This window comes from Trachemys scripta, chromosome 8, assembly GCF_013100865.1.
Source record: "Trachemys scripta elegans isolate TJP31775 chromosome 8, CAS_Tse_1.0, whole genome shotgun sequence".
NCBI lineage: Eukaryota > Metazoa > Chordata > Testudines > Emydidae > Trachemys > Trachemys scripta.
Window position 1 is genome coordinate 30,851,227 of NC_048305.1, and position 19,517 is coordinate 30,870,743.

Consider the following 19,517-nt stretch of genomic DNA (forward strand, 5'->3'; position numbering starts at 1 on the left):
ACCCTAGTAGGATCCTCAAGCCAGGTGAAGATAGATGTTCCCCTACCTATCTCACATACAGAACATAAGCTGCCAGACAGTCTCAAAGCATGCTTGGCTTGGCTCCATACAAATTCAGGGGAGGAGATTTTCCTTTAGCTCCAGTGGTTAAGGAATTCACCCAACGTAGAGAAGACCCTGGTTCAATACCCCACTCTTCTTGACAAGGAGAAGGGATTTGAACAGGGTTTTTCTACCCCTCTCTGTCTCTACTGGGCTGTAGAGTCATTCGCTCTTTCTCTATGGCCCAATTCATATTTAATTATATAGACAAAGTAGAATGGCTTTAACAGGAGAGATTGAGAGAGACCCATATCAGACTATCCCAGGGGACAGCAGTGAGGCTTTACTGAAGAAGATAAGTGATTATGATGTAGGGATTACTTGGTGAGCTTGTGCTAATATAGTAACAGCAGTTTGTAAGACCCTAACTGTTCTGTTGTCTTTCTAATTAGGGTGTTGAAAATAGGGATTATTTAAAAAAAAATCTAAGGATTTAAAAAAAACCCCACCTCTAATGCAGACCACTGAATAGCCATCAAATGGTAATAACTTGTAGTCCCTAGAAGTCAGGCCTGTCTTTGAGCTAATGACCTAGAACTAAAAGTTTCTACTCTCCACTATGAAACTGTGGACCTAGCCTCAAACCTAATATGCTTCCTATGTCCTTAAACGTAGTGCTCTCTTCTGGTGGGGTAAACCTAGCTTGCACCTATCCAGGCAAGGAAGGGTTCGTGCAATGGGTAGAGAGGAGAGACTGAGCTGGCAATCCTGAAGAGGGAGGACCCTTCAGCTGGACCTCATTAAGGAGCAGGGACAAAGGAATATGTCAGTGGGAGGCTGGAATTTCAAGTGAAGCAAGCACAGACTCTTGCTCTTTCCTGAAGCAGAGATGAACAAGTTGGTCATGTCCTGAATTCTGCCTGAAAGGGAATTTCCGCTACACTGCAAAGTCATTTAATGTTCCCTGAGTAAGAGGGATTATCTTTATTCCCTGCAGTGAGGAGCCATCTTTACATTTATTTCCTGGTGAGAATGTAGGAGTATGTTGTTTGATAGTTGCAGATGAAGGTTTGCTTTCAGGTAGATTCCCTGAAAGAAAGGGATAATTTCATTATCCCAAGTGGAAGAAGCTGGGTGGGAGCAGGTGGCTAAGGCGATGCTCTGTATAACACCCACCTACCCATGGAGATAAGAAGACACTCTTAGTTTTTTAAGCCAGCAGGAGGGTTTAAGCATTAAATAAACCATAATGATGCCTGAGACTACTTAAGTGCCCTGGTGGGTTCTGAGCTGCTGAACTGTGCCACCTCTGGACAAGCTGGACACAAAGCCTGTTTATCCCTAAGTATTTCAGGCACATCAGAAATAATTGGTTGACTCAAGGGAAGCAACCAAAGGAAGTGGCTGTTGCTGATGAATACACCTGCCATTCAGATAAGTGGGAGGCTTGCTAAGAGGGGGTGGAGTTATATGCTAAAGATAATACATAGCTCTAAAACACCAACATCCTATGCAGAGTTCTAGCAGGGAGCAGTTTAATTTCTGGGAAGCTGACTGGCACACCGTTGCATTTTGAATAGTTGGCAAGTTTAGGTAGGCAGAAGAAAATCTGCCTAGAGACTTTTCTGGGTGCACTGTTGCTTTATTATTTATAGCAAGTTCAATAAGGAAATCTCCACTACCCTGAAACTCATGCGCAGCAGAGTACAAACCTCTCAGCTTTGGTGTACGGGGAGGCTATCTGAAAGGAACTGTACCTGGCTCTGATGAAAATAAAGCCAATAAACTTGCATGAGATTAGCACAAGAAAGAGAGATCAAGCAAAAAGAGATGCACTTTAAATAGCAGCCTTTTTGTGCAGCAGTCACCATCCTTATGACTCCAGTATTAATTGCTGCATTACCACTGCCCTGTAAGACAGGCAGCAAAGCTTGGTAAAGCAAACTCCTCCTCTCTCTTGCTCTTTAGTGAGGTTTGCTGGGTGCCTGTGCTTATCAAGTTCCATTAGGGCACACACATCCACAGGGCATCATATAAAGTATATGTACATGCAGGGGAGAAGCTGAAGGGAAGAGCTATACCTTTAACGAAGGCAATACACTGTTTCATCCTGTAATCATCCTTGAAAGCTTTATAGAAGCAAATATCAATTCAGAGGCTGTTGTTCTGTGTCTGAGCCTAACACCAGAGTTTTGTGCATTGCACAAAGTGCCATCGAAGTTGTAAAGAATTGTGCTTTTTTGTGTTCCTGGACTTTGCAAGAGATAAGATCCTTCCTCCACATTTGAACCATGAGTGGCTGTTCAAAGAGATGTAAGCATGGGATTGTTAAATTTGCCCAGACCATCTTTAAGTTCATCACAGGCACTCTCAACAAAGGTAAGGAAAGCAATTTCCATTCACTTAGTTCTGCTTTGCTGTCAGCTGTGACGGGTGATTTCTTTTGCATATTAGGAGATTTGCTGTTGAGATTACTGGGATGTTCTGCTTCATTTCTGAGAGGCAATTGCTTTTAAGGAAGTTGCTGTGTGCAGTGAGCAATGTAGTGATGCTGCGTAGCCTGATGTAATTGTTTCCAACTTCTGAAATGTATTTTGTAGTCTGTTTCTGTATTGGTACAGCCAGACTACTGCATTCTAGTATAGTGTCAGTGTATCTTTTTCTAAAAGCAATTGTGTGCAGTTTCAAGAAGTTAATGGTAGACAGTATTTATAAATAACAGGCTTTATGGTTAGTGATGGGTCAGTCTTTCACATGTCTAGTTAATTTCTGCTTGGTTGTTTATAATATGCTTGTCCTATAAGCATTTAAGTAAGTTCTGTGGTTCAAAATCTAGGTCACTGCTTATCTCACACTTTTTAGCATCTTTAGCTTAGACATCTTTACTTGTCTTCTTTTCACACCTGACCATTCGTAAGTGGAGCGCTAATAAAGCTATACTGTCATTTAAAAAAAAAAAATGACCAAATTCATCCCAGGTGTAACTCCAATAACTTCTGAGGTGTTGCATTGGTCAGAGTTATGATCTGGCCCCTACGGGGATATTTGTCCCACTGCTCCCCTTCACTTATTTAAATTAGCCACAGTCATAGGTTATTCATACTTTTTAACTATTCATACAGGGTTTCTGCTCATGCTTTGCTTGCTATGTATATCTTCAGTAACTTGGACATGCACCTTTAAAAGCACAGTTCATGACTTCTCTAAAGCTTTTTTGCATTGGGATAGTGAGTTTAGACCCATTTTAAAATCAGGTATGCTTGTAATTTGGTGATTCTAGTATTAAGAATCTGTACAATTATCTGTTTTTCTGTATAAATGTCTGAAGCTCTTTTTGATCTCTCACATAGACATGGAACAGGGACATTATAAAAGAAGTACTCATTTAGTTTTCAGATAATTTTAGAAACCTTCAGATGCGTCATATGGTTTTGGTTTTATTTGGAAAAATGTGCTCCTGGATGAATATTTGTTTCAGTTGTTTACTGGGAGAAAAATGCACAGTATTAGATGTTTTTTTAAATTAGTGTGTGTGCCAAACACCAGAAACTGAACTACTGCTGCAGCTTTGTTTAGTAGGGGCTGGGGAATTTATTCATTCTGCTCTTTATGCCTATGACAAACAGATACAAAAATCTAATAACTTTATCAAATTAAATTACTGGCTTTAGAAAGCAATCTGCACAAAACAATACTCTGTTTCAACACCATAGCATGCAGTGTATTGCTGTTTAAAATCAGTTCAGCTGAAGTTTACCTTTCCTTTCTTTAATTGCCCTCCTGCCATTACCTACTTTCCTAGGTCTGAAGACTGAGCATCAAATGTCAGAGAAAAGAGATTAAAAAAAAGTAAGTCTGTCACAAATAGCTGTCAGACATCAGCTGTAACTCCTGATTGCTGCCAAGGTGCCCTTATAGAAAGGATTCTTGAAAAGTTTGTGGAAGAAGGGATGTGGTCAGAAAAGTCAGATGTTAACGTTCCTAATGCTGAGAGAGAAGTGATGGTGCAAAACTTGAGTGAGCTTTCCCCACCGAATGAATTAAAACATCTGGGTTTATGGTTTACTTTCTAATCTGTATTTCTGTTGAGGTAAAGGAGGTTTCCATATGGGTCTCAAAGTCTTGCAGCATAAGCCATTGACACTTGCCAGTTGTAGTCCCCAAACTTTGTGTCATTCACCTTGAGCTGTCTTTCTTCAGGACAGCAGGGGTGAGAGATGATGAAATAGAAGCTTTACTCTGATAGCATATTTCCTAGCAGCTGATCTGGTGCAGCTTATCTAAAGGGAACATCTCTAACAGCCCCTGTGCTTTTACTGCCTGCACAGTTTTGGCAAATGAATAAATCAACATTAGTGAGTTTAAGCAAAACAACTTGCCCCCTAAACAAATGGGACAAATAACAGTAGAAGATGTAAGATTTTTTTTTTTCTAAAAACCAGCAGCATTACTATCACTCTGCTTTTCTCCAGTGTAAAATGATGGTAACGCATTTCTATTTTACCCACTTTTTTCCTATGGCAATGTCTCATTTCAAAGCTTCTCAGACTAGATATTAATGATCCTTGAGTATTCAAAGAATTAAAAAACTTTAATCATGTATTTTCTTTGATGCTGCTGCATGAGTTTCTGATTGGAAGATGTAGGCTCGGGAAGGAATAAACAGCGCGAACAAGTTACTTTACATGGGTATCGAAGATCTGGTATAATTAAAGCTGCACATTTCCATATCATAAGCTAGAAAATTCCAACTAAAAAGAAAATGATTATGAAACTGGCTCAGAAGTTTTGATTGTCTATGTCAGCACTTAAAAAAACAAAAAAAAAATCTTGGAAGAAAACCACAGTATTCCTACCAACCGAACATGATCATGTAAGTAGAACCTAAAATACATATACACACATTTCCTCAGCTTCCTGATTTTAGTCCTACATTTTCTCCTATTCAAGAAAAGCATCCTGTGTTATTGTGCATCTCTTCCCTGCTTACCTTCACATTGTTTTAATGTTTTATTTATTCTCAACAGCTTGTACAAGCAAGCGTTCAGTGACACTGTGTAAGCATTCCCTCCTTCCCACACACTTGCTCCACAGGAGCATTCTATAGGCAATTGAGAGGGCAGAGGACATTACAGGGCTCATAAGCTCCATCAGTGGAATTCAGTCCCTAGCTATCTGTCACTTCTGTTGTTGGTTTTGGTAGTAAGATTCTTTTCCTGACTGTCTGTGTTGAGAAATGCTGCCTGAACAGCTGCTATACAAGCTTGTAACCCTTCCCCTGTCAATACGGCCTGATGGGATTGCAGCAACACCTGGGATTGTTTTTTTTTTTACATTCACAGTAAGGAAACAGGCATGTTTATTGCTATTGTGTTCAGGTCTGGTAGGGAGGTAGTTCGTCAGCATAGCCCCCCAGCCCAACCTGCCTTGGTTTTGGTCCAGGACTATGAACTTTTAAACTCCAAGCAGTCTCCAGTCGGTTGGAGCTGATAGCTCTGAAGAGCAGGGGTAATGGGTCCCCTGTCTGTCACCTTGGAAGAGGGTTCTTGTAGGGAGGGGTACTACTGACACCAAGCTGCCCAGCAGATGGCTGTGTTGGCAGGGAGGGCCTTCTTGAACCTCAGCAGAGGGGTTTGGGTGTGGGGACCCATGGGTTAAAGTAAGGGGACTGTGTGTGTGTGTGTGTGTGGGAAAGCATGTCCCCTGCCCCATTCATCTGCTGAAAGCAGAGGGAGAATTCCGGGTTCTCTCCCTGGCGTGATACCATAGGAACCTTTGTGGGATTGGTCTCACGATGGAAGAGGCACCAGGAAGCCAGTCTGCTTGCATGTGGCTTGAATGCCAGAGGTACTTGCGGCACTCCTGTAAATAGTTGTATTAACAAAGAGCCACTTCAGTTTTAGAAACACTGAGTCCTCTCATGTTCTCACCCAGCACACTGTTCTTGAAATAGTGTGAGATCCCTCTCCATCTGCTTCAATCCTTGATGGGGGTGAGGGGATTGTGGCATGGGGGCCCATTTCCACCAGCCTACCAGCAGGACCGGCTCTAGGCACCAGCAAAGCAAGCACGTGCTTGGGGCGGCACAATTCCAAGGGTGGCATTCCGGCCATTCCTCCCCCTCTCCCCGTTTGGGGCGGCAAAAAACCTAGAGCCGGCCCTGCCTACGAGAAACCCCTGCCTGGGTCATGATGTCACTGTCTCTTTCCCTTCTTCCCTAGAGCCATTTGCTGGAGTGATCAGGAGCTCCCCTTCTGTCCCCTCTCCCAACTCTGCCCAAGCCCTTTTTTTTTTTTTTTTTTTTTAAACAGTAGCAGCGACCATCACAATCTGCATGTAATCTGGAGGGAGAAGCCTGGGTTGCAGGCGGGAAGAGCATGAAGGAGGCACCAGGTGATCAGTCTGTGTGCATGTGGCTAGGAATGTTAAGCTCTATGCTTCTAGACACTCTGAAAATTGTTTTTTTAAATGATACAGTTTAATTCAATGAGAATTGAGTCATCACATGTTATTACCCAGCATGTCCTGTGTGAAACAGTGGCCAGGACTCACCCTGTCTTGGGTCACTTGAGGATGGTGGTGTATGGTTCTTGTAGCCCAGCGTCCCTGCTGAGAGCCAGGACTGGATCCCCGAAGGGTTTTCTGTGGAGCGGAAGGGCTGTGCAACAAGTGTCCCAGTCCATGTCTGTTCCACTGGCTGTACGTGAAGACATCGCTGACATCACTTGGCCCAGTCGCAGATATGTGCTGCTGAGTGGCCTAAAATGAAGCTGAAGCCAAACTGGGGGCTCTGGGATTTCTATTAGAGTACTCTAATTTTTCTCACACAAGATGTGAGATTGTTTTAATGCCTGACGCGTCCAAGATTTTCCTTTGTAAATGTAGATGAACTACTGTATGCTATCCCCCCTTCAACCCTCACTCCCTGATTGCTCTTGTTTGAGCCTTGCTAAAGGCTCTCATTTTTGTTTTCTTTCTTTTCCCATCTCCATTCTGCAGTGTAATTCATCTGAATCTGGTAATTCGTCCACTTTTCATAGTTTTAATTGCCATATTATCTACTCCAGTGCAACGATAAAGTCTTCAAACAGCTTGCTCTCCTTGCAGACTTCCCCCACCAAGCAAATGCAGTCTGAGAAATTCACTACCACAGTGTATGCATGCACAGTCAACATTTTCATCATATGGTGTGTTTTTCCCCTCTCACATCCAGGTAGTGGTTGCTCTTCTGAGAGGATGTGAGGGGCAGGTAATGGTGAGCAAACTGCCCTACACATATGTACCCATGGGCTGTCCTTCCCACCCCAGGAGCCAGTCACAATCCTGGTGGGGGACACAGATATTTTGCAAGGTTAGGCCTTAGAAATTGTAAGCTGTCACTTTAAACGCACAGAGGAGTTTCCTGGTCCTGCTTTCAGGCAGGAGGCCCTGTAGGGAAGCATGCAATCTGGGGCTAGCAGCAGTCAGTCTGCAGACAGACAGCCTAGAATAAAGGGAGGAGGGCAACTTGTGCTTCTCTCTTTTAGGGAGCAGCCTGTTTTGTTCTCTCTGGTTTTGGATTCTTATGTGCTATCATTCTGAATGCTAAGAAAGAAGGTAGTATTACATTGCAACCGTCTAGCATGAGTATTTTATGTTTTTATCGAACTTCTATGTGTATGTACCATGAAGATAACGCTTCTGACCTCTGAAAAAGGGGGCTAGCTATCGTAGAGGCTTGGCATGGCATGCGGGAGATTGCACGTTCCACCTGTTCAAAGTGTGACAGAGCTCCAGAACCACTGGAAAAATTCTGTCTGCCTCAGCAGAGTTCTCTGCATTGCTGTTGCCGACCCCACCCTCTGCCCCTCACTGTGGTTTAAAGCTGCAATCTGGCCCTTGAAATAAGGTTACACTATTTAATATGTGATATCCAAAATATGTCCAAGCCCAGTTAAATGTAGTGGCTTCAGAGCTTGCTAATCTACATAGTTCTATGGAAATCCTCTTCCTCCCTTATTCAGCATTTCTACCTCTACAGAGAGGAGGAGATCTTTCAGTTTATTGTTGGTTAGCTGTTTGTGGTGGACTACCCAGTGTTTCTATGCTGCCCTGGAGCTGGGAGGGAGTGTGTTCCCATTGGTTAAGGAACTCCTGAAATAAGTTTCGGAGAAGGATCAACAAAAAAATGTGTGGGATAGGAAAGAAGAAGGAAAAAAAAATTGATAGTGCCCCTGTCCCATAGCAGAGCCAAAACACTTAAGTAGAAGCAGCCTGTGCTTCAGAGAGCAATAGTAAACACGCTATTGTGTCTTCTCACTCACATTAATGCTGCACTTTTAACCCCTTTTGTTCTTCAAAATCCTTACAGAAAGAAAGTGGATCCAGAGATCTTACGAATAAAATGCATTCCAGATGAATATTACTAGAAATGCATGGGCAGGATCTAACAGTCCTGAGAAATAAACAATCTATTTCTAAAAAGAATAGTTCATTGATTCCTGTATGTGATCTGAAGGCAATGAATGCTAATATTTGAGAAGAGCTCTCAGTGAGAGGGAGAATGGCAGTCTCCAGTCTGCATGTAGTCCTGTATGTTAAGGAATTCAATAACTTGTCCATGACTTGTGCAGGCTTCACTGCAGCTGTGACTGAGCCTAGGTCTACTAGATGACTCTTCATAGATAGATGGGGCTTGATTCCATCCATCCAGTTGATAGAAAACCCTACTCAGCCTCTTTCATCTATCGAATGTGGGGCCTGGGTGGAACACTTCTCCACCATACAATCAGCCAACAAATCATTTGAAATATCAAAATTTGGTCATAAGCCTCACTGCAAAACAATATGAAAGCAGTGTCTCCTTCCTGTGGTTGACTAGTAGGCATGGTGACCACACACACAACGCTCCCACTTGCTTGTTCCCCACAGTGTGACATGTATCCCGATAATCGGTTCCATCTGTTTCCTTGCAGTTTTTTCTTAGCATTTAGGAAGCTTGTGCCTTATGTCCACAGTGCAAATAACAGCTCAGCTTCCCCATATTCCTAATAGTGACAGTCACACTGAGCCTGGGACTAAGAGTTACAAATTAGGGCTGCAATTTAAATATGAAGCAAATTAACAGAGAAGGGTAGTGTGGTGGGAGTTTTAATTTCACCGTTTGTCACTTAAATTACTTAATCTGAAAAGATGCTATTGTATAAATAAAGTCTCGTTTAACTTGAAATTGTTTGCCAGTCAAGTAAATGTGCTGATCTTTGTGTAGCTGACAAGTTTATCCACAGATACTCTAATAGAAAACAAAAATTTGAATACGAACAATAAAACAGTTCTAACTGTGCTACATTCTATAGTTCTGTGCCAATCTACTGTGAATATTCAATGTCCTAGAGACCTTTTTTAAACAGTGCAAAGCACACTGCTTAGGTGTGAGCTTAGTGTTTCTGCAGGGATTTTTTTTTTGTTTACCCAAAAGCCATTTGTATTGATGTGTTAATTTTTCTTTTAATCTATTTTATGTCTGGTATGCTTAAAGTAGGACATAGATGACATTGAACATGCTACAGTTTAAGTGGGCCTATGGTTACTAAAAGGAGGTTCCCATCTGATGAATGGCTGCAGGCACAAGTAGATGACATTTTAAAAAATTACTTGCATTAACTGGGTAGTGTAGTGAATACACTTTAAAAATTCAAATAAACCTACCAAAAAAAATCTGTAATTTACCTGTAGCGAGAACTGTAGCTTCAGTTATAACACAATATTTAATTCTAAAACTCTATTGCAAACTTAAGGAAAGTTACTTTCCCAGTGGAAGGTCATGCCAAGAGAGCACCTGGGTAGAAGACTTTGCATGAAATAAGGTGACTGTAAGGTTGTGAGTCTCTAGAATTGCAATGCATTGCTACAGTGAAGCTACAGTAAAATGTGCAGCAGCCTCTCTCCTATTCGTAAAGATTGCAGAACAGAAAGTAAATTTCTAAAACATATTCATTGTCTGAAACTGTACATGCCTCTCTTTAGTAAATTATTTTTGTGCTGCAAATTGTTTGCAGTTTGTTTCAAAATACAGTAGAACTTTTGATTTTTTGAATACCATTCTTATGAATGACCAATTATGCAAACAATTTTTCCCAATGGCAAAGAAATCACACTACAAAAGTGATGATGATGAAGAGCAAAGCAACGTCCCTTCATATTCCAATGCCTTCCGTGCATTGGAAAACACTTTTCAGTGGTCTGAAGGACAGGATGCCGTGCACCATGCTGCACTTATGCACTGTGCCAACTGTAATTTTGAGTTGCTCAATTTTATGAAAGTTTCACTTTTTATTAACTCAGTCCCCAATTAGTTCATAAAATAGGGATTCTACTACATTCCCAGTGTATGGTGTTAGTTGCCAAAGTCATGTGGTGGTGGTTCTGATCCATGATTGCAGGACTTGTGAATACTGTGGCCAGATATGCAACTGAAATTCTCTCTGGGTGCATATGTGAGTTTAAAATTAACATTTTGTTGAAATCTGTGTTAACAGATTTGACCGACCCTAATGATAGGAGAAAGTGGATGTAGAAGGGTCACGTATACTGTGGAATCCAAACTCATGATCTAATTGGAATGAATATTCTTGTACAACTTCTTCCAGTATTTATTGAGCATTAATAAAATCCAATAGCATGCATATAAAATTGTGGATAAGTCTCCAGAATTTGACTTTCATTCCTCAGTTGATTTTAACTTCTAATTTAATTCTGTGTAATGACTGTTTCTCAACATTTCCTTTTCAGGGCATGTGGATGGAATACCTTTAATGCTGATAACTAGGAGTTAAGTAATCTGAAGTTTAAAATAAGAGTGATTAATAGGGCTTTTCTAAATGGGAGATACGGTATAATAGCCTTATTACAGAGCGAGAGAGAATCTGTACCACAGTCGTCTTGAGGTGCTAATCTTGTAAAGCCAAACCAGAGATGCAAGAGCATAAAAATAAAACTTTATGTGATTTACATAATTGCATCTAGGAGAAGTTAATAAAATTTTCATCTATTGCAATTCAAAAATTGTCGCTAACATTTTAAAATCTGTTGAGTTATAGACACTTCCTATATGTTTGAAATTCTGAAGATCTCCTTCAGCTGCTGTGCAAAGTTATTTGGCAAAAGTAGAAAAGTGGCGCTGTTTTTTCTAATGCTTTCTCCCAGTGGTCTTTGTTTTCTCCTCCCCCATTCACACATAGTTATATTAATTTATACGCTCACTTGATTCTATATATTTTCAGTATTCCATATAAGACTTCAGTTTAAATGAAATAATTCAACAAACAAAGAACAAATATAAGGTCTCCATGAAAAAGCAGTGTGTGTGACTCTTATTGTGTCAGCAACCTCTTTACAATGAGAATGCTCTCTTTGAATGAGGGCATAACAGAAGAAAGACTGCTTAAAATTACTGTTTCCCCTTCGGTTGTGTTACATCACTACATACTCCATGACTTTTAGTTTTGGCTGGAATCATTTTATTCAGCCTTTTAGAGCTTGCTCTGCGAGGACTGGATTCTCCTGAATGATTCAAGAAGTTACTTTGCTCTCCTAATTGGTTTCAGTAACCATGTAGTCCTGCCTTTGTTTGATCTATTGGCAGCACTGGATTCTGTCTTTCTCGATTTGGTTCACTTATTTCTTGTTTTCCTGACTGAATTTAAATTTTGTCATCGTAAGAGATATAGAGAACAGATATGCCTTGAATGAGTCCTCGAGACTCTCAAAAATTAGAAAGCAACAGAGGGTCCTGTGGCACCTTTAAGACTAACAGACCTTCTTTGCTTCTGTTGCTTTTTACAGATTCAGACTAACACGGCTACCCCTCTGATACTCAAAAATTAGAAAAGCTATCCATCTCTGTGTATCTCCAAACAGGAAGTAAAGTCAATATGAAAATGGTTCACATCCTGTGAAATGCTTTTTCTAAGCACGAATGTGGTCTTGTTTGAAGAGGACTATGTTACTGCGCACTAGGACCTTTAAGTTTGCACCTGCAGCGTCCATGTAGGGGCGATACAATGCAGCACTTTGGTGTATGCTGCAATTCACAGCCCCATAGCCTGAAACTTGATGCAGTGTAGACATGCCCTAAAACTCAAATAGGGCAAACTCCCTGTTATCCCAAGAAATCCACATTTTCACAACAAATTTATAAACTATACATTTGTTTGCCTTATAAATCAAATATACCATGAATAATCTGTTGTCCCATCAATATGTCCTTCCTCCCGAATTAGAAGCTAAACATTTGTTTGCCTTGTGAGTCAACTCTACATCTCTCGATATGTGGATAGTGTCTTGTATAGTGTTGCATGCCCTAAATAATGTGAAATTCTTATGTACAATCAGAAAATGTATGAAGTATGGTCATTAGATTTGGAAGATTATCAGGGATTTTGTTGGTTTTTAATTGTAAATAATTGCACTGTAGAAGTAATATAAATTGTATGGCACATGGAAAAAGGAATATGAAAAATATAAATCAGAGTATAAATTTGGATTATTAAAAGAAATTTCTTAAAAAGGGGTATCCCAATTAATAATGTAGGCTAATATTGAAATACAGTCCTTGAAATTAATCAGACATAAAAAGCTTCCGATAAGAAAAGAACTGAAGAAATCTGTTATACACTGGTGCCATCTACTGGATTCCAATGGAAGCACCAGAGAAACACTGATCTGAAATCTGAGCACTCTGGCACGTGTCCAGTAGAAATCAGCAAGTGGCCCCCTCCAACAAGCTCTGTAATCAGGATATATAAAACTGAGGTCACCAATTGGATGGCAGGAGAGAGATCACTTGATCATTACCTGTTAGGTTCACTCCCTCTGGGGCACCTGGCATTAGCCACTGTTGGAAGACAGGATACTGGGCTGGGTGGACCTTTGGTCTGACCCAGTATGGCCGTTCTTATGTTCATATGTTCTTAATTTGGACCCAAAGTTGACTGAACCCACAAGAAAGCTGCAGAATCCCCCAGTGCATCGGATACTTGGACCAGCTGTGTGGAGAGTACTCTCCCCACATCCCATGCTTAAAAGGATAAAACAAAGCGATATGATTTAATTTCAAATATTATTTCTCCCTCTGTTCTTTAATATAAATAACTGAAAGTTATTTTGCTAAGTCTACACTCTAGCAATGCCTTGAGTAACCACAGTAGAGATTTTAACTGTTAAATCATGCTCTCCTTTACATAAGTCATTTTATATTCATGCTCTCCTTTATACAAGTCAAAGTAAATTGGCCTAAGAGAGATTTGAACCATAACTTTAAGCAATTGCTTTTGATAGTCTAAACTTGTACCTTTTGGACCAATCCACTCCAGTAGCTGTCACCAGACTTTTAAAAGGTCCTTAAAGACAAGTACATCCTTACCCCTTAGAGAAATACTGGGTGGATGAACAATGTGTTGGGTAGTAAAGAACTGATGAGTAGAAGAAAAGGCAATAAATCTTGGTGATTTGCATTGGTCATTGGTGTAACTAAGTGGTGGGCAATCTGCGGCCTGGGAGCTGCGGGAAGTGGCACGGGCCGCAGGGATGTACTGGCTGTCGCTTCCCGCAGCTCTCATTGGCCAGGAACGGCAAACTGCGGCCACTGGGAGCTGCAGGCAGCCGTGCCAATGTAAAAAAATTGTCTGGCGGCCCACCAGCAGATTACCCTGACGGGGCGGCAGGTTGCCCACCAGTGGTGTAACTGCTGAGCCTCAACCCTAGTCTTTCACAATTTCTGCCAAGACTATATTGATGTGTGCTGTGCATACCTAGAACATTGGTTGTATCTACATTTGAATGGTGAACTATTGATTGTATATTGATGTGGTTCTGGGTGAATTACAAAATTGATTGGTTAAGAATAACCAAGTCTCCTGATTTGAGAAATACTGTTCAAGTTAAAAGTAACCGGAAAGTAACTAGTGTTAAAGTAGTAAGCTAGTGCTCCCTGGACTAAATAAAAACAGGTAATCCTATAGATTCCATTCTAATATTGGCTATAACAGTCATCAAATTAGCAGTTCTAATTTTAGATTTGAGCTCTAAAATCTAACTGGTACCTCAGCAACTTCACAAAATTGACCCCCTTTTATGCTTACCTCGCCACTGATGATCTTCTACGTTTTAAAACAGATTGTTTTGACTATTTCAATGTATTCCACGTCTATCACCTGGTGTACAGTTAAAATATAAGAGTTGAAAGTAGCCTCATATACAGGATCCAAACTAAAAATAGAAATATGCATGTGATTTGCTGGGGATGCAATTTCTAGTATGCATGTGAGGACTGGAACGACCATTTGTTTGGCCTAATTTTTTTTTTATATTGTCTGCATATTAAATCGAGATGTAATGATGGAAGATGTTGTTTGGGGGTATTACTGTTTGGTGTTAATCCTTAAATAGCTCTCCTGCTTCTATTGATTTCCCCTACTGAAATCCTGAAAGATGCTGTCTGCTCCTGATCTCTGTGTGCAACTTATCTTGACCTCAACAGGACTTGGGCTTGAGGACTGAAGGTAGCATGTTCGTGTCATTGCTGCTGATGTGTCAGATACTCCTGTAGCTTCACGAAATCTCTAAGCCTTATCTCTGATCAAATAATAACTCCCTGCTTTTTATTTTCAGACATAATTATCCTCTGATCATAAGAAATGGAAGGCAGCAGGAGGGCACACTCTCCTTACCTCACTAACAAGAAATTGGGTGGTAACTTGTATTTATTTTCTGTTCTCACTTATGAAGGGCAATGAATTCACATCACTATATGGTCCCTATATATTTAACTGAACATTGTTAGTTTTTACCCTTTTCTCTTTCAATCAAAACTCCAGGAGGTTATCCATGAAATCCCATTTTGCTATCACATGGCTAGGCTAATGTGGTTTTCCATTGGCTGTCTTCCATATTCCACCTATAGTGGTCCAAGAATTGCATTGGCTTCCAATCAAATGTAACTGAATTTAAAATAACTCTTTTTGTTTGATTAGATACCGGTATTTATGTAGGGCCATAGGTGTACATAGCTCTCTATAGGAATAGAGAGCTTAGCCTAATACATATAAACTATGGATCTAATCATATAATTCTTTGTGTTGAAGGTATTGGGAATTGAGTTTGAATAAGGTCCATGACCTTGGTTTGGCCCATACTAAGGGAAGGAGAGGTGTTTTTATACTAACAAAACTGGAAGGAAAGGATTTATATGATACTATTCAGTAGGTTTCATCACCTTTTTTCCTGTGTCTTGTGAGTGTTCTTGTGAGTTTTCCTGTGATACTCTGGGTGGCTCTTCCATGATTTGCCATGTTCTTTACAAAACAGGGGGTGTCTTTTTCATTAGGGTCCATCCAGTGCTTAATTTGTACTAGGACTTGCCAGTTTGAGCCCTGTCTCCTCTAGGCTTAGCAGTTCATAGCCCTGGCACCCCTGGGTGGCTTGCGAGTCACTTTTGAAAGTAAAAACATTGCTTGAGTCTCAACACCTAATTGCTTGAACCCCAGGAACCTCTTTCATTACAAATTAAGCACTGGGTCCAGGTCTCGAAGAAACTCTTGTGTGAATGGCAGGGAACTTGGCATTTCAGTTTTGAAAACCAAGTTAGAAAGAGCTGAATCTCGCTTTTTAACTCTTGGTTTGTGTGTCGGTGTCCATGCTCAAAAGGGGCTTTATTTGACAAGATTTATGTCAAAACCTTGAGAATCACTGCATGAAAGACACTATAAACATAATCCACAATGCAGATCTGGTAATTCAGGATGCTGTGCTGATTTCAATCAGCAATATGGCGAGCTAAGATAACAAAAGTAGTTTTTATATTCAAAAGGCCTGGTGCATGGAGTCCTGGTGATTCTAATCACCCCTGCAAAGGCGGGGGAAGAAATGCTACTTGCATCCAGAACACACTGGGTGAGCTTGAGTTAGAGGCTTTGTTGCCTCCTGCTAAACGTTGTGCTTATCACACAGTTCCTGCATTCTTCTCCTGTTTTTATTTTTTACAAGTAGAAACACTTGCAAAATCAACACTACCTCTGCAAAAGCCTCAGCCCAAAATTGTGTAGTTTAGGCATTAAGTGGAGGAATAAACAGCAGGATTATGTGAAGTTACAATTCTCCGCTTGTGCCATTATAATTAGAGAGATGGGCCCCACTGCTGATCAGAATTAGTTGTTGCAGAGATAACTATGATGCCACAAAAAACAGTGTGTCTGATGTCAGATGAGTAATAAATGGCACAAATGGCTGAACTTCAGTAGCAAAGAGCTTGTTTATTGAAATGTCCTTAGTAATGGCAATAAAAGAGGGTAGAGCATAGAGAGAAAACACTTCCTCTGAACCTGTTACCTCCCTCCCCTTCCACAGAACAATCAGCAGATTGGTTTCTAAGTGTTTTTGTTTTGATTGTCATTATAGCCTGTAAACAAAGCAGAACACAATTCACTTGTATGGATAATTGTCTATTCATGCTGAAAATATCACTGCAAGGAAACTGGCTTTAAATGTTTACCATTTTCTACTTGGCTCCACAAGTAGCCTTATGAGAGGGAATGCAGCAGCTGGGGGTTAAAAAACATGTGAGTGGCCCCTGATATTGGTCTCCTGGAACACATTCTGTATGATCAGTGTGCCGTGATTAGGATGAGCCGGGGGAGCAGGAGCCAGGTGGAGTTGCTGTGGGCCAGATTTTCAGAGATGTTCAGCACTCTGCTCTTATGGTGAAATTTTTGGCCAGACTTTCCAAAGAGCTGTGCCCCCAATGTGCACAATTCTTCTGAAAACCTGGCTCTTGTTGTAATGCTTTAATTGGAGCAGAGCTCATGAAAATCAAGCCCTGTGTGTAGTTTGCTCTTCTGGCAACTTCTGCATTAGATTTGACTGAATTGGGCATATGATGGGTGGCTGCCCCTGAGCAGTTACAGTCTCTGTCTGTCTTATCCCCAATGCGTGAATGGACGGGGAAAGATAACAGGTGTGGCTGTATGAATGTAGGGTCATTTTGCTACACGGAGATATGAGATGTGGAAGGAATGCAATGCCTTCTCATGTAGAAGAGCTTGGGCTTTGTACACCTCTACCCCAATATTACGTGACCCGATATAACACGAATTCGGATATAATGCGGTAAAGCAGCGCTCCGGGGGGGGGGGGGGGGGGTGGAGGGCTGCGCACTCTGGTGGATCAAAGCAAGTTTGATATAATGCGGGTTCACCTATAACACAGTAAGATTTTTTTGGCTCCCGAGGACAGTGTTATATCGGGGTAGAGGTGTATGTTCTCAGTGCATCTTCGCACAGTCCTGCAATGTTGGTAACCCCACAAAGCTGCAAAAGTTTGGGTGTCATGTTCTGCTGTTCCAGTAGGCTTATCTACAAGAAAAATGCATGGGACCCTGTTTATAATTGAGCATCTACAGTATAATATCACAAACTGAATTACCCAGTGTTCTCACTTTTGTTTGTATTTGATTTACCTAACTTTGAAACTGTCCATGCATGGACCTGTACAGGGTATTTTAGAATAGTCATTTCAGAAGCTCTTTGTTTTGACAATGATAGTGAGACTTCATTAAGTCCTATCGAATGTTACATATTGGGGAATAATAGAACAGATTACTTTTTCTGCCATTTTCAAATCGACAATTTTTCCAATACCCAGAAATACAGTGCACTTGCTGCTTGAGCAAGTTAAGGACAAAAATCTGACCTACAGCAAAAAGTAAGCAAAACTACATATGTGATACTAGCATAACACAAGCATTCTGCTAGATAAAACGGTCTCATAGTTGTAACCATTTCATAATCTATAGTGGTTCTCATTGCTTTGCAGCTATACATTGTTTCCATTTTTGTTTCCTGTGCTTTATTTATTTACAGTCCTATGAACTAAATTTCTAAGACTTTTATATTTTAGCATAGGTAATTCAGGTGTACTGTTAAAAAAAAAAAAAAACAGTGTGTGTATTTTTTTTATTGAGAACTTAAACCTATGTGACCAGTTCATCCTTAATATAAGCCTGTTGACTTCAGAGGAGTTAAACAAGCAATGAATTTTGGCCCATGGTATCTGTTTATTTCTAGTACTTCTAGTATTTCATAGAATATCAGGGTTGGAAGGGACCTCAGGAGGTCATCTAGTCTAACCCCCTGCTCAAAGCAGGACCAATCCCCAACTAAATCTTCCCAACCAGGGCTTCGTCAAGCCTGACCTTAAAAATCTCTAAGGAAGGAGATTCGACCACCTGCCTAGGTAACCCATTCCAGTGCTTTACCACCCTCCTAGTGAAAAAGTTTCTCCTAATATCCAACCTAAACCTCCCCCACTGCAACTTGAGACCATTGCTTCTTGTTCTGTCATCTGGTACCACTGAGAACAGTCTAGATCCATCCTCTTTGGAACCCCCTTTCAGGTAGTTCAAAGCAGCTATCAAATCCCCCCTCCTTCTTCTCTTCTGCAGACTAAACAATCCCAGTTCCCTCAGCCTCTCCTCATAAGTCATGTGCTCCAGCCCCCTAATCATTTTTGTTACCCTCTGCTGGACTCTTTCCAATTTTTCCACATCCTTCTTGTAGTGTGGGGCCCAAAACTGGACACAGTACCCCCGATGAGGCCTCACCAATGCCGAATAGAGGGGAGTGATCACATTCCTCGATCTGCTTGCTTTAGCTTAAGATATACACTGTGCAAAACCTCTTTGAGATGTTTCACCTTGGTAGTAAATGGCATTAGATAATCTTACATAATGACTTGCCAATAGTCATAGCAACAACTAAGAATAGCACCAGGGGTTTTTTCTTTGTCGCATCACAAAATGTATCAGTATCACTAAAATGGACCTATTCCCCCATCAGAAAGTATGAACCATGACCTAACATTTCTCTGACAATGACCTAATGAGCAATTTCTTTGTATGAAACAAAATAATATATATAAAGACCGCTTTTATAATGTACTGAGAGTTTCTATAGCCAGAGAGATAATTCTGCTTATTATGGCCTTTATGTAGTTCACTTAACTCCACTCCACTTAAAGGTAACTGTGTATAGAAACAGTAGAAGTCAAAATGTAGAACAATGGTACAATCTAGGCTTCTCTTCCTCAATTCTTCAGTCTTCTTCAGTCCTTCAGACAGCTGAATTTAGGGACTGGGTAACACATTACATTAAGTATCTATTCCAACAAGGAATCAGGTTTTCAATAATTTGGCATTTTAGTTCCATGTACATTTCTCCTAGACAGTTATTGACTCTTCATTTTTCTCATGTTTTCTGGAGCAAGCTGATTATTGGACCAGCAATCCATCTGAGTTCTAAACTAATAACCTCTTACTCTGTAGACCCTCAAACAATTTTTGCTGAAAATGGACTAGATCCTCAGCTGATGTAAATTATATAGACAGTGATAGACCTCCCCCCCCCCCGCAAATGGAGAAGGTGGCCCAATTATTTTTTACACTC

At 40.7% G+C, this 19,517-nt stretch overlaps 1 protein-coding gene across 1 annotated transcript in view; it reads left to right on the top strand.

Annotated features, from left to right (window-relative positions):
* The first annotated feature begins 2,050 nt into the window (after positions 1 to 2,050).
* Positions 2,051 to 19,517, top strand: part of KCNIP1 (potassium voltage-gated channel interacting protein 1) — an 853,580-nt gene continuing 836,113 nt past the window's right edge. Inside the window, exon 1 of the mRNA XM_034778377.1 lies at positions 2,051 to 2,421. Within this exon, the coding sequence (XP_034634268.1) occupies positions 2,334 to 2,421 (88 nt within the window). The 5' untranslated portion in view covers positions 2,051 to 2,333. The remainder of the gene's footprint in view (positions 2,422 to 19,517) is intronic.